This window comes from Anser brachyrhynchus, assembly GCF_964034855.1.
Source record: "Anser brachyrhynchus genome assembly, chromosome: 1".
Classification (NCBI taxonomy): Eukaryota; Metazoa; Chordata; class Aves; order Anseriformes; family Anatidae; genus Anser; species Anser brachyrhynchus.
Window position 1 is genome coordinate 36,327,371 of NC_137694.1, and position 15,163 is coordinate 36,342,533.

At 38.7% G+C, this 15,163-nt stretch overlaps 1 protein-coding gene across 2 annotated transcripts in view; it reads left to right on the forward strand.

The window, feature by feature from the left end:
* SRGAP1 (SLIT-ROBO Rho GTPase activating protein 1) overlaps nucleotides 1–15,163 on the forward strand; it is a 150,963-nt gene that overhangs the window by 97,373 nt on the left and 38,427 nt on the right. For both annotated transcript variants that reach the window (XM_080592081.1, XM_080592082.1), the window contains exons 5-10: nucleotides 1,158–1,340; nucleotides 1,720–1,848; nucleotides 8,512–8,733; nucleotides 9,526–9,627; nucleotides 12,386–12,583; nucleotides 12,704–12,788. In XM_080592081.1, the coding sequence (XP_080448207.1) occupies nucleotides 1,158–1,340; nucleotides 1,720–1,848; nucleotides 8,512–8,733; nucleotides 9,526–9,627; nucleotides 12,386–12,583; nucleotides 12,704–12,788 (919 nt within the window). The remainder of the gene's footprint in view (nucleotides 1–1,157; nucleotides 1,341–1,719; nucleotides 1,849–8,511; nucleotides 8,734–9,525; nucleotides 9,628–12,385; nucleotides 12,584–12,703; nucleotides 12,789–15,163) is intronic.

A 15,163-nucleotide genomic window follows, 5' to 3' on the forward strand; every position in this document is an offset into this window, starting at 1 on the left:
TTGACTCCTCCCTGGCTGTATCCTTTGGAAATGAGAGTGGCTTGGGTGGTCTGGGCTCAAAGATGACATCTGCTGGAGAGAGTGCTCCAGCACCCTCTGAAGAAGAGAGGAGGCCATCGTCTGCCTGAGGACGCCTTCCCACCTTGTTCCTTGCATGAAGATCGCGTGTGTTTGCAGTCTGGCAGTTCACGCTCTCTCGGCCACACAGCTGGCATGTGTGCAGGAAAGATAGCGGTGTTATGGGGGAAGGAGGAAGCGTCTTCATGACTTCTCTATCAGACTGCTTCTTCTCCAGCTCATGTTTGGAGAGCTGGCCAGTTCTACATCATGGCTGATCTGCTGGCTGCGTGGTTAAACACAGCTTCTCTCCAGGCCTTTGACAGCGATTCAGCTGACCAGGGACCTGTCCGCAGACTGAAGCTTCCTGTTGTCCCTGCTTCCTTCCCCTGTCCTCACAGAAAAGCGTATCCGCCTGTTTTCAAACATTCGGTGCCCCCAGCAGAGCCATTAGCTTAGTACTAAGGAAGTAAGATAGATATGGCCCTGTTATTGATTTAGTTTTGTTGCTCATCATTTCAGGCTTTCATACAGAGTCCTGAAGTTTAATAACAAGGATTTGGTTCTTTCCTGTCAGAGCAACAAAAAAAAATCCTAGAAAATATTTTCTGCACAACTGTTGGCTTAAATATTTGATAGCCTGCTGCTCAGTCACCTACCAAATGTTTCTGAGATACGAGGTCCTTCTGAGCAGAAGTGAGGCAGAATGAGAGACAGTCACACTTACATGATGACTGGTTCTCCATCATCTTCCTCTTTATTCACAGTGCTTGGTAAAGCACTCTGACCTTTTAGAATTTTAAATATATAAATACCCTTTTATTTAAAGTGAATAGTGACAGTTCTGGCATCATCCAAAGGCCTCACTGAAAGTCAGTCATTAATAAAGCCCATAGGCTCTTAGTATCCCTATTGGGATAGTGTTGAATAAATCAGAAAATAAAAATGTAACTGGAAGTCCTCAGCCTGTGTTGGCAAGGAAACTTATCCAAATTCCATCTTTATAAGAGAACATTTTATTCAATGACCCTGTTGTTTTTCTGTATGTACCTTTTTATTTTCATTTTCTCCTAATTCCTTTCTGATTCTGTCTTTTGCAGGTCATGAAAACATACCACATGTATCATGCAGAGAGCATCAGTGCAGAAAGCAAACTGAAGGAGGCAGAGAAGCAAGAAGAAAAACAGATTGGGAGGTCGGGAGACCCTGTTTTTCATATTCGACTAGAAGAAAGGCACCAGAGACGGAGCTCTGTGAAAAAGATTGAAAAAATGAAGGAAAAAGTAAATAGTCCTTTTATTTTGCTTCATTTGAAGTAAATTCAATGCATTTCTGACATTCCTTAGCATGATATTAGACAGAGATGTCCAGCTGGGAAATAAAATTAAACAAGGTACACATAATAAACTAGCAGTGGGTTATAGACAACTTGATTTAATTGCAGATCAGAGAAGGGACTACTTTATAATTCTTACTACAAGGTTTGTTATATTTGGAACGAAATACTAAGTTATCGCTTTGTATTACATTTTTATATGAATAATAGGCTGGTAGTTAAGGTTCTTTCTTGTTAATAGGAATGTTTGCTTGATTTGTTTCCATTTTTGCTACATATCATCAATTAAGTAATTCAAATACATTCATATGCAATCTCTTTCCTAGCGTCAAGCAAAATATTCTGAAAACAAGCTGAAATCTATTAAGGCCCGTAATGAATACCTGCTCACCCTTGAAGCAACCAATGCTTCTGTTTTCAAGTATTATATTCATGACCTTTCAGATTTAATTGACGTAAGTATTTGCACATTTATTTTTATCTTTATTTTGTTCACGAATAATATGTATGTTTTTCATTTTCAAAGGGAATACATTAGTCATATGGGTTGCCCATATGACAATACATTCACCATTTATAATTTGTGTGGAATAATTAGCAGATATTCCTTTCAGCTTTATATTTCACAAAATAAAGTGCCAATAAGATGCTGAACCCCGTCTTTTAAAGTTAGAATGGTACCTTTCTTCCCTATATGGCAAGAGCAAATATGACAGGAATAAAATAGAAAAGGAAACTATTCCATTTTGTACTATTAAACTATTTCTTGACTACAGATATTTCTTAGAACATAAACGTCTTAAGTGCAAGTGCATGCTGCCAGCTCACATACAATTTTTCATCCACCAATACCCCCAAGTCTTTCTCCTCATGGCTACTCTCCATCCATTCATCCTCCAGTCTGTAGCGATGTTTGGGATTGCCCCAACTCATTTGCAGCACCTTGGACTTGTTGAACTTCATGAGGTTCACCTGGGATCACTTTTCAAGCATGTCCAGGTCCTTCTGGATGGCATCCTTTCCATCTCTTGTATCAACTGCCCCACTCAGCTTGATGTCGTCTGCAAACTTGCTGAGGGTGCACTTGACCCCACTGTCTATGTCGTTAATAAAGATATTAAACAGCAGTGGGCCCGGTACAGACCCCTGTGGAACCCCTACCCCTTCAGAGGCTGGAAAGATGCTGATTTAGTCTTCTCTCTTGCCTTCTCTTTTAGAGCTCACATTTCCCAGTGAATGTCTCCAGGGTATGCTCGTACTCTGTCAAGACTTTCTCAGAGTGGAAAATGTTCCTGGTTCTTACCGATTTCAGTGATGTTCACAGAGTTTGCCATAGCAGTTAATGCTGTAGAAACCACAGCCCTGGAGCTTCACAAAGAATTGTGAGGAGAAGCGAGCTGAAGCTCTCTGTACATATATGCAAAGACAACACTCATTGGAGTTAGTGTTTGAAAAGATATTTACACAACCATGAAGACTAGAGCTTTCTAACAGCTCTACTCTTTAACAGAAATTTACATTTTGCAATATTTCTTAATGCAGGAAAACAATACATACTTTGAGTGGCTTTTTCCAAGCCATGAATAACATTCTTTTGGTGAAATGGCTTTAGAAATTACACTTCTCTAAAGAATTTAAATGGAAAATTTAAATGCCCTTTTCATGTCTGTTCTGTAAGAGTTGTCTATAAACGTGTAACCAGAATTTGCTTCAGAGCCAACTTAGTCTGACTGTGAGCTTCTTTAAAGGAAGTGTCTTGCAGACATTTGTATTTAATCAGAATATTCCGTGAAAGCACTGATATCTAGACAGAGTGTTTACTACTTGACAGAGGAAACACTTTTTGTAAATGCAAGAGTCTTGGCAAGATTTTTGGGTTATATCATTGGAATGTGAGACATACTTCCCACTGACCATATGTTACAACGATTCAGACTACCTCATTCTGTAAATCTACTAATGTAATGGGACGATTTTGAGTTTTCAGAGCAGGGGTGGTTATTTCATTCTTTACCCTCCCTACTTTGTCCTTATTTGCCTGCCTTCCTTTCTGTGCTTCCCTGAACTCTCTCTCTCGTTGCAGAAGGGGATTACTTCTCCTTTGTGTCTGAATTTCAGTTAACATGGAAGGGATTTAGATCCCCCTGAGCTGTTGATGTTGATCGTAAATGAAACTGAATGTTTTCCTACATTACCGATAAATATGTCTGATGAAAATGGGATAAATATATGGAGGAGCACAGTGAACTGTTCGTAACAAAATTGGGGATGGTTGTGGGATTTATTTATTTATTAAAGGTTTTTTTCCACTGCAACTTGATTTGTGAGGCTCATATGGAAAATCCTAAATTGCAGTTCCTTAGATGAACTCAGTCTGAACTGTTCAACTTGTTCATTTCATTAACAAAGCTCAGGGCTTCTGACTTAAAATGATGATGTGGTGTTCATCTTAAGCCCTTGTGATAAAAGCAAGATAAAATATTACTGGAGTCTTAGCTAGATGCTTTAATGCATTTCATGAGCTGAAGGCTGGGACCAACATTTGCAGAGAAGAGAGGGGATAAGCAGGATTTATTATGTACAGTGTATTGCTGTTCTCACCATATTGTTCTAGAGAAATTTGAATTTTCTGTCGAATATTTCTTCTCTTTTGAATATGTAGTAGGATCTTGTTCAAATGAAGGACAGGATTAGTTTTTCTCCTTATGTGTATCATGTAGGAAGTAGCAGAGTGCTTTTTAGCTAAATTAAATAATCTTTGTCTGATACACAGATTTTTCTTTTTTAAGATTGTGGATTTCTGAGGAATGGTAGCATACACACCCCTGCTAAGCTGACTGTTAGTACCAACATCTGTCCATGTGGCACAAATTATTACTCATTTATTTGAAGAGTTCCATGTATTTGTGTTTATTAGTTTTATCTGAGTATAAGAGGAAGGTAAGGAACTTTTTTCAGACTTAGCATGTGATCTGAAGGTAAGTGCTAGGAAATATTGATCAAAACTAATTTCACAGTAGTTCTGCTACTGGAATAAATATAATGTTTATGTGTTGATCTTCCTTAAAGTGGAGTTTCCAAATATCTAATTGCAGTCTACATGCTTTGGATGGTTAGGAAGTTAGAGACTATTTAGCTGTTACAAACTTAATTTATTCTGTAAAGGTTCTTTGTTAATCATTCATAGAAGCACGTTTAAAATGAGGCTAGAGCGTGTGCAGCTCACAGTCTTTATTATAAGTTCTCATAAATACGATATGTACAGTCAGATCCCTTTGATTTGAATGTTGATGTCTGTGTTTGAGGGAAGATTAGAACATGACTTATTTAGAGGTTAAGGCATTTTTATGAATTTCTGTCTCCGTTGGCATTAGAATTTTATTATTGTTCCTGAAATGAAATGAAGATCAGCTTGGTTGTTTGGTTGCAGCTCTGTGCTAAGCACTGCAGTTTGTTTTGTTCAAGCCTAAATATACTCTGGGGTGCAATAAAGAAAGTAAATGCTCTTGAGACTGCTTCAGATTAAATTCCAAATAAGAATAAAATGCAAATTACAAAATTAATTTTTCACACATATCCCAAATGCATCACTCATCTCCCTCTACTTTGCCCAACTAAAAGTCTGTACAAATCCTGAAATGCAATAAAACTCATAGTCTATGACTTCATTCTCTCATTTCTCATCTTCATGTCTTACTGCACCAACTGACATCTCATCTCTCTAGCCCATAGATTGATAGGTCTTACTAGCCATCCAGGCTGTCACCTTAGTGTGCTGATTAGCGAACCTCAAGGATTCATATTTCTTTTGGCTAACAGTGGCTGCTCGTTTGAGCTTTACAAGTCTTTTGGGTCTACATTTTTTTTCCTGAAAATCATGTATACGTGCATGCATGTGTAAGTGGATACATATCTACCTTTTTGCAATACCTGAAAAGTTGCTGTGTGGTTGGTTTTTTTTCTTCCAGCATTGGGGGGGCAGCAGTTTAGTAGTAGTACCTTACATTATTAGTTTTAATAATAAGCAAGTGCATCTCTAAACCATTACTAGTACTAGCAGATTAAAGCAGTGCTCTACTCTCCGAATAGCTGTGAGTTGGTATTGTGGCAGAGCTGTTTCCAGGTGAAGAATATCTTTGTCTCTCAGTTTTCTGCCAGTCTGGCAGAATTAAGAGTTGCAATGCCTTATAATTTTTAATTCTGCTTGTAAAAATATAGTATTGCTTATACAAATTCTACTTTTACTTAATTTTTTTGAAGTAAAAATCTAAATCCAGGCATTTTAAATTCCACTCATAAGGCATTAGTTCAGGTTCTGGATTTTGCTCCTGTTTGTTCTGCTGGCATTAGCACTGAAAAAAGAAAAAAAAAAAAAGCCTTAGTCTGGCAGGATATTCTGCTTCCCTGGAGGAATCCTTGTTCATGTCTGGGAAGCAGTATTTGTTACCCTGTACAGCTGTTATCACCTGCAAATAATAACCAAGGCTTTCATTCCTGATCAGATGGTAGTCACTGAGTAGATTAGGGGTTAAACAGTGGAGGTCTTGCATAAAGCTGCAAGGCTGCAGTGTTATATTCCAACTTGTAAAACAGCTGTATCAAAACCCCCCACATCTATGATAGTAAATCAGTGACACTTCTATTAATCCGCCAAAATACAGGCTCTAAATGCCTGTAGTTTTATAACACATGGATAGTTGGCCATGCTAAATGTAGCATTGCCCTCCATTTCGTATTTCCTCTCGATTTAGTCTTCCTTGAGGTCTCTCTCAAACTAATGCACATGAAATAAAACAGCTTCCCTGATCCACTTTCTTATCATCACTTTTAGTCTGTCTTTTTCATCAACGATACTGAATTAAATATGAGATCTGATTTGACGCAGAACAAGAGAAAAACACCATGAGATTTTTCCTTTTAGAAACAATATTTTTGGGACTGGGTATCTTTGAAATATGGATGGGCTTTAATATAAAATTTGAGTGGCTGTTATAGTACATGAAACACACTTCCATTGTATAAATGCAAAAGAAAGAGGTTAAGCTGTGTGTATTTGAATGAACATGACAGCTTTTTTCCTTTTTCTTTACATAGTTCAAGAGCTAGTTTTTAGGTAGTGGTTTGTTTCTCTTGTACACACAGGTTTGGGTATGGTAAATAGGTTGAAAACTCTCTTTCCTACCCTTGTGCAGGTGTCTGTCTTTCTGTCTCTCTGCCTTTTTCTCTTATTCAGTAAGGAAGAGGAAAGGGAAGGAAACATGATTCCTAATGAGTCGTAAGGGTTTGTAATAGCTGTGAGGGAGGGATGCATATAAACGTGGTATACAGTCAACTGAATTCAAACTACTTGTTTACCCAAATGCATCACTTTGCTCTTGAGTCCTGCAGGGAAAGATTTTAAGTTGTGGTTGGGCACCCAGGAGGGATGGAGGTAGGCAGAGGCAGTGTGCTCCCTGACTGCCCTAGACAGGTATTGTCCTCTGTCTGGAACAAATCTCTCCTAAAACTGCAGCAATTTCCTGCAGACACCCTATGAGATGAGAAATTTTGGATATTTTCATCTGCTGCAGACTGTTTGCCAACAGACTTCTGGTCAGTTTGACCCTGGACTGAGTCAAGCCTAAACACACTTTTCAAATAAAGAACATTGCTTTGTACACAGCTGTTAGCAGACTGGTGTTCCAGTGTGGGGGTGCCAAAGAGGTTTGCAGTGCTCCTGCCATTACCTGGAAACTCACCGAGCACAAGCTAAAGATACTATTATCTTTAATAGCATCTCTACTATTAAGATACTACTAAATGGGGGGAAGAGGGGACTAAGAAAACAATCACTTGATACACTTCTGCTGCAATGTTTTAAAAATATACGCAGCCATTCCGTTAAAATATTAACTGATAATGAATAATGCAAATGTAGGGTGTTTAAAATTCAGGAACAAACACAATTTACATTTTACCAATTAGATTTCAATTATATTCCAGGGTTATTCTCATCCCTAGAAATAAAAGAGATAAATTATGACTCTGCATTTAGTAATGATGTGTATTGCTGGCTCTGTCTCAGCATGGGAAATAAGGTGTTTACAGTAAGTACGCTTGTACTGTCGGGGGAAAGGATGTTAAACTGTTGTCATTGCATCGACGGCAATGATTTCACCGGCGTGCTGTGTTCAGTCCTGGGGCCAAGTCCAGAGGAGGGCCACAAAGGTGATCAGAGGGCTGGAGCACCTCTCCTGTGGAGACAGGCTGAGAGAGTTGGGGTTGTTCAGCCTGGAGAAGAGAAGGCTCCAGGGAGACCTTACAGCAGCCTTCCAGTGCCTGAAGGGGGCCTGCAGGACAGCTGGGGAGGGACTCTGTCAGGGGGTGTGTTGACTACAAGGAGTAATGGCTTCAAACTAAAAGAGGATAGACTTAAATTAGATATTCGGAAGAAATTCTTTACTGTGAGGGCGGTGTGGCACTGGCACAGGCTGCCCAGAGAAGCTGTGGATGCCCCATCCCTGGAGGTGCTCAAGGCCAGGCTGGATGGGGCTTTGGGCAGCCTGGTCTGGTGGGAGGTGTCCCTGCCCATGGCAGGGGGGTGGAACTGGGTGGGCTTTGAGTCACTAATGTGGGAAGCAGGTTTTTTTTTTGTTTTGTTTTTTGTTTTTTTTTGTCGTGGCGCACACATGGTTAGCAAGAACTGATTCATTTTCAGTTAGGTGCTAGCATTGACTTATATGCTTAGGTATATCAAGATATATTTAAATCGATTATCTGAGGCTTACATATGACAATAATACTATAAAGCCCACTTCTTGCTGGAGTCCCAGAACTTTTTTATGTAAATGCAGTCATTGCACGTCTGTATCAGATAAACAAATGCAAACATATTGCTGTACTTGTACACTTGATCTCTTTTCTAAAACTGTCCTTTAGTTTTTGCAATAAAATGAGGATACTAAATGCTTACTGTTTTGACCCTAATACTGTGTTTTGATGTACAAGATATTTTGTAAAATACTTTGAAGACAGAAAATTTCTGGACATAAAATTTTAGTGATAATTTATGATTTTGTGTATTGGAATGGTGTTCTTGCCTTTTAACTGGTTTTCTTCTCTCTTTTTTCTGTTACTAGTGTTGTGATCTTGGATACCACGCAAGTCTGAACAGAGCCCTAAGAACATATCTTTCTGCGGAGTATAACCTTGAAACTTCCAGGCATGAGGGACTAGACATCATTGAAAATGCAGTTGACAGCTTGGAGCCACGAAGTGACAAGCAGAGATTCATGGAAATGTACCCCACTGCTTTTTGTCCGCCAATGAAATTTGAGTTCCAGTCTCATATGGGTGATGAGGTCTGTATAGTGACAAATATCCCCACAGTGGTTATTGCTCTTCCTGTATACCAGGATAGAAATTTTATCCCCTTTAACAAAGACACAGAATGGTAACAGCTGCTATTGCTACCTAAAATCAAGTAGATAAGCAATAACCTTTTGCAAAACTTGCAGTGCTGTTCTGAGCTTCTTCAGAGTTCCCAAATAAAAGGTGTTGTGTGTTATTGTATTCTGTATTACCCATTATGACATATCCAGAAGATTTGCTGGCCAGCCTGTGCTCAGTCCAGCACCAATGTAAGTAGTGACTTTATGTTTTCATTACCTCTCTCTCCTGTAACAGCACTTGTGATTGTTATTTGAGAGCAGCTGCAGATCTCCAAGCTGGGCCCACTGAAATGCAGCCCTTTCCCTTTGTTCTCCATTTTATCATCTGGAGATTTCAAGAGTACAGGGTTCGCCAGCTGTGCCCTGCTCTTGTATTCCAAAGGCCAGTAGCAAAGTAGAACACAGAATCACCTGTGTACATCTTTACAGGAAGGCAACTCCAGGGTTTGCATTTCTGTATGACAGAAAAGCAACACAGAGCAGCCATACAAACAGGGCTGTGCTCTGTAGTCCTAAAATGGGGTGTGTAGTTCCACACCTTGTGGCATATAAATGCTTTAAATGTAGATGGTTACATTTTATTGTCTGCTTTATCACATTTTAATGGCATTGGTGGGAATTCACCTCATGTTAAGGAGAGCAACCAAAGACCTGAATTTTTTTCTTCTTTGTATCTCACAGCTCTTTCTGATTCTTTATTAGGTTTGTCAAGTCACTGCCCAGCAACCTGTGCAAGCAGAGCTTATGCTTAGGTATCAGCAGCTACAGTCACGGCTGGCCACTCTCAAAATTGAAAATGAGGAGGTAAGGTCTCTGTATGCATGAGCTATGCATCGGACACCATTTTCAGGAAGATGCAGTGTTTTTTACCTTGTCAGAAGCACGTAAACGACAGTAAAATGGCTTCAATCTATATGAGCCGTCCTAATTTTAAAAACAAATACTGACAAATATGCTAAGTTAGAACCGTGACTGAAAAAGCTTCTTATATACCTTTTTTTTTTTTCTGTTGGAGACATTTCAGGGGATGTAAAAGAATGCAGGATTTGGCTTGTGGTAAGCATGGCTGTTTGCCTGAGCCAAGTATACTAACAAACCAGAACGAAACAGCAACGTGTGTTGGCTACGTATGTATTGTTCATTGTCCTTTTCAGGAGAGGTTTGAGGTAATTCAGTTTCAGCTAAAACATATGTATATTCATATGCTTCTATACATCTGTCTCCAAAATTATTTTAGTCTGTTTTCACACTTTTATTTATCAATCATGTGAATAATTATATGAAAATATGAAAATAAATTTACTGTGTAAATAACTTTCAACAGAGAGAAAAACAGCTGATCTTTTTTTTTCCTAATGATTGTATTTATTTACCCCCATATTTCATCCAGTAGTTCTGATTCTTAAAGAATTTCTTGTATTTTAGATGGTGCTTTTTTCTTCTTTTTTTTTTTCTTTTAACCAAACGTTTGCTTCCAGACACTCAAATGTTAGATGTTAGTGCTCTTTTGAGTTATTGAAATCACTTGGTTCTTCTGATAACTGTTCTGTCCAGTTTTAGAGAACCATTGAACTGAAAAGAGTTGAAACAGTTGAAACAGGCTGATTTTTTTCCCATATTCATATGCCCATCACCTCACACTACTTCTTGAGACCCATTTACCCTGGCGTAGAACTTAATTTTGAAGATCACTGGCAAAGAAGTATGTAGAGGCTCCTTTGGTAGCCAACTTTGTGGATGTGATAAACATGGAAAACCACAGAATTTGCACTTAGCCTTTTCTTAGGAGGTTAAATATGCATCAGATATAAAACTACCACTTTTCATGCCTGTTACAAAATGGTCAAATGGGTTGAATTTGGAGGCAGTTCCAGAGATGTTAAAAGAAGTACAATTTAGGAATTAACATCAAGTGTCTCAAAGGTCTACGTTTCTGGAAGCCTTACTTGTTCAGCTGGTTCAGGTGTTGTATGTTTAACTACCTACAGATACTGATATGTGTATGAATGCTTCACTTGTCCAGAGTATAGAATTTCCTTTGGCTTCTTTTTACAGCATGTAGATCCTTGCCTGCTTTATAGATGTTTGGAAACTTCATCTTTTACCTGTCCATGTGGTTATAGTACTAAGTTCTATATTTTGCGAGTGCTTCAGTGAAAACTTGCAGGGCATATATTTCTTTGGCATGTTATAGCGTATAGTTTTGTGGCAGAAAGCCACTGAGCACACTTACTGTCTTCTGTGACCACCCTCTGTCCAGTCCCCAAATTGCTACTTCTGAAGGTCAAAGGAATTTGGACTGTCTTTTGTGGTAGCTGAGTCAAAATCTGTTATGCTTTCATCTGCAGCTATTTATAAACAGGAGTACTGAATGCCTGGCATGGGAATAGCTCACCTAGCAAAATACATTTTTTGTAAACTACAGAAATACAATGCCATTCTCTTTCTTCTGCTCCAGCAGTAGAGAGAGGCCCCACCGTGGGTATAAATTGAACTTTTATCCAATTTAAGGCAGTGTTAAAGGCCCTCAGTTTAAATGGGTATCTGTTCCTAAATTAAAGTACAGGGATGTTTTTGTGTTTGTGTGTGCTTTTTTGATAAGCTTTTGGGATTTGAGTTTTTCTCATTCTATGTCATGTCTTGAATGCCTAGAACAAAATAGTAATGCCTGTTAGATTTGTATGGTAGTCTCTAAAAAAAAAACAAACAAAAAAAAAAACACTTGAATTTAGAAAGCATCTCAAGGTAGCAAAGACAAAAGGAACAAGAAAGATATTTTTCACCAGTAAGTGTAAGGACATAGAGGGAGAAATCATGTTGGCAGGCACAAGAAGGTTATTTTCCTGCACTGGAAGTGTGTGTAGAAGTGTGCATGATTCAGTTGACTCTACTAAAGAGAGTCTTGAAAAGCAGAACTTGGAGGTAAATTACATCCTTGTCAATCTTGCCAGTTATTTTTATTCCACTGCTAGTGGAAACACTGCATCCTCTGTTCCAAGGCATCCATCCCCAGGTTTCCATCATGACTATGCTCCATAGGAAGTGCTGTGAGACTGGTGTAAAATATTCTTTTGCCAACCCTCTCCTCCAGCTGTGTCCAGACATCATTGTCCTTCATACCACAGCACAGTCGCATGGATTTTTAACATGGAAGAACACATTCTGCTAGCCAGATCCTTTAATATATATGTTGAAACTAGCAGATTCAGCCATATGCTGAAGAGTTAACCCTTCAGCACAGCCTGTCATCTCTATTTCCTGTTGCCCCAAATTAGGGACCATTATAAAATCATATCACATTTCTCTCACATACAGTCAACACAACAGTACATCAATGTTTATGGATTGTATCATGGTAAAGCAGAGAACTAGATGTGAAGCCTAATGATGTGATTTTTGTGTTACACAGATACCTGGTTTAGTACATTTAATTTTTCATGTTTACACAACACCGTTTGGGCAAGTGTGCCAGAGAATTCATTTAAGTAATGAGCTTCCATTCTAAGCTGTTCTAGTACATGTTTATCTTTCCATTTATTAAGATGTGCTTTTTTAACACCAGGTTAAGAAAACAACAGAGGCTACCTTGCAAACAATACAAGATATGGTCACCATTGAAGACTACGATGTGTCAGAATGTTTCCAGCACAGTCGCTCAACAGAGTCTGTGAAGTCCACGGTCTCTGAGACATATCTGAGTAAGCCTAGCATTGCAAAAAGAAGAGCTAACCAGCAGGAAACCGAGCAATTCTATTTCATGGTATGTTGGTTGCTTCCTCATTCATGTGATAACAGTTCAAACACCTGAAGTAAACATTGTGCAGAAATTCCTGGAATTTAAGTCACATACGTAATAATAGATTGATCTTCATCTCTACAGAAATTCAGAGAATATTTGGAAGGTAGTAATCTCATCACAAAACTTCAAGCAAAGCATGACTTGCTGCAGAGGACACTTGGAGAAGGTAAATATCGCACAATAAACCTAAAAGTGATTCCAGAGTATACAATGAACCACCTGAAATTCAGGATGTATGCTGGAGAAAGTGACAGAGCTTAAAGCTCAATTGTCCACTAAGCATAGATTTGATTTTTAATCAGTCATAGTTTTGATGCAGTGATAAGTCTGCACACCCTAAATCAAATGTATTTCTACAACGGATATTTATTTCCACTGTGCATATGCTTAGACAAATGGCTATATTTGGAGATGGAACTGTTGAATGAAAAATCTCATGTCTGAAGGGAGAGCTAACACAGTCAACGCAGGGTGATTTGAGAGCTGTGATAAATGCACTGTTTCTACTTCCCAATGATTTCTGTTGACTTGGGGTTTATTTAAGAGTTAGACGAAAGTGACATTTTTTAAGCATGCAAAATTATCAGGATGCGTAGCTAACAATAGACACGCTAGTGCAACATTTCTGACACATGGACAAGAATGTCCTTCTTGCAGTCTTACAACTCAGTGAAGCTTTTATGAAAGGTAATAGGTTAAATCCTGACTTCACTGTAGTTCCTCACCTACTTCAGTAGTGAGACTCTTACAGACTTAATTGATGTGGGATTCTACAAAGTATTTTCACATTGTGAATTGTAATGAATGAAAACTTAATGCATAGCTCTGTACCTGTTGATTATTGTTATTGCATGTACGATTATTTGAATTTTTACAAATTATGATGACAGAGAATTATCCATTGTCCTGAACACACTCCATAATTTTTAAAAAATACATCTTAAAATGCAAACCAAATGAGCAGATTCCCATAATTAAAAGGAAGTAAAACAGAATTGGGACAGTAATGAATCAGGCATTATGCATAGTTCCAGCCCACCTCTTAGCAGCCCTCCCAGCAGGCACTTCCTTATGGACCAAAGGGAAAAGGAGAATCATACCACATGCCACACAGAGTGCTACAGACTTGAGAGGAAGTGTATTACACCACAAAGAATAAAAATCCTCTCCTGAAGGTTAAAGACTGTAATTCAAAGTTCAGACACGAGAAAGGAAACTTTTTCTCTGAAGAGTAACAGGATATGTCAATTTATTTTCTTTTTACTGCCAAAAAAATGTGTTGTTAATCAGACAATCTTCATGCTTTTAATATAAAACACCAGATCCAAAAATCCAGTTGTGGAGGTGCCTAAACAGCTATTAACATTTCTGTGGCTATGACCCAAACAAAGCCCTTGTCCAGGGAGTGACTAAGCATGAAATAAGCAGTGTTTTCTTGCAGGGCTGGACTGTAGAAGATACTAACTGTTTTCAGACAGCTAATTATGTTATATTCTTTCTCATAGAAGTTTTAATTTAGTAGGATTTGGTTCCAAGTGCTGAGAAGTTTATTCCCACAAAAAATGTGCAGCTCTGTTGGTCAAAAATGAGGAAATTTTTCCTCCAAATGCTCACAAAAATATATTTGGAAAAATAAAGTAAATATTTTTTATTTGGAAGCCCAGTAAAATACATGATCATTTACTGAAGGGAGAAGAATAAAAGGCAGTAGGATCCTTTGCGGAATGCATGTTGGAAAGAAGTAAGGAAAGAGCAGTATCAAAGGAAATCCAAAGAAAAACTGCTCAGCAGGATGTCTTAAGTGATAAATTGCTGTCAGACTCTGGGCCGTTCGGGCATGCTTGGGCCATTTTGTTTGGAGCATTCCCTTTGACCCAGCCAGCTGTAACCCCAAGTCGTTTATTTCTGTTGCCCACAGTGTTTTTGAACATAGTTATTATTCTATCATCACGCCATAGAAATAGTATCCCAAATGTATAAATGCACATTCAAAGCTGATATTTGGAGCAAAAGCCACCATTATTATAGGTAAAAAATTTTGGGTACCCCACTTTATTGAGGTATGTCTTGCATGACAGCACACATGCCTGGGAAGGAAGACCTGGATTCTGTGCATGCCTTGAATAGGGATAACTGAAAGGGTAGAATCACAGTAAAATTACAAACATTATTACTAGTAGCTAGTGTAGAAAATATTTCTTTTTAGGAAGTGAACTAACTGCTCCCCTGCTCCACTCAGACTGCCTCTTCTGGAACCTTTCATGTCAGCAAGACAGCTGACAAATAACACAGGGTGCCAAATTAAGTAATGCAGGGGGAATGGGGGGAGATGGAGGGGAGACGAGAACGAGGAGAGGAAGAGGATGGTCTGAACAGTAATTTTCTTTGGCACCCTCTCCTGCTTTTGTTCAAAAGTGTGTGGTGTCCACAGCACTGACAGCATTTGGATTCTGTTCCAGCTGATCATCTAGTTACTCCAATCCATTGCTGTTCATGGACACTGCAGATGCATTTTCATGATCTGCACAAGGAAGATAGATA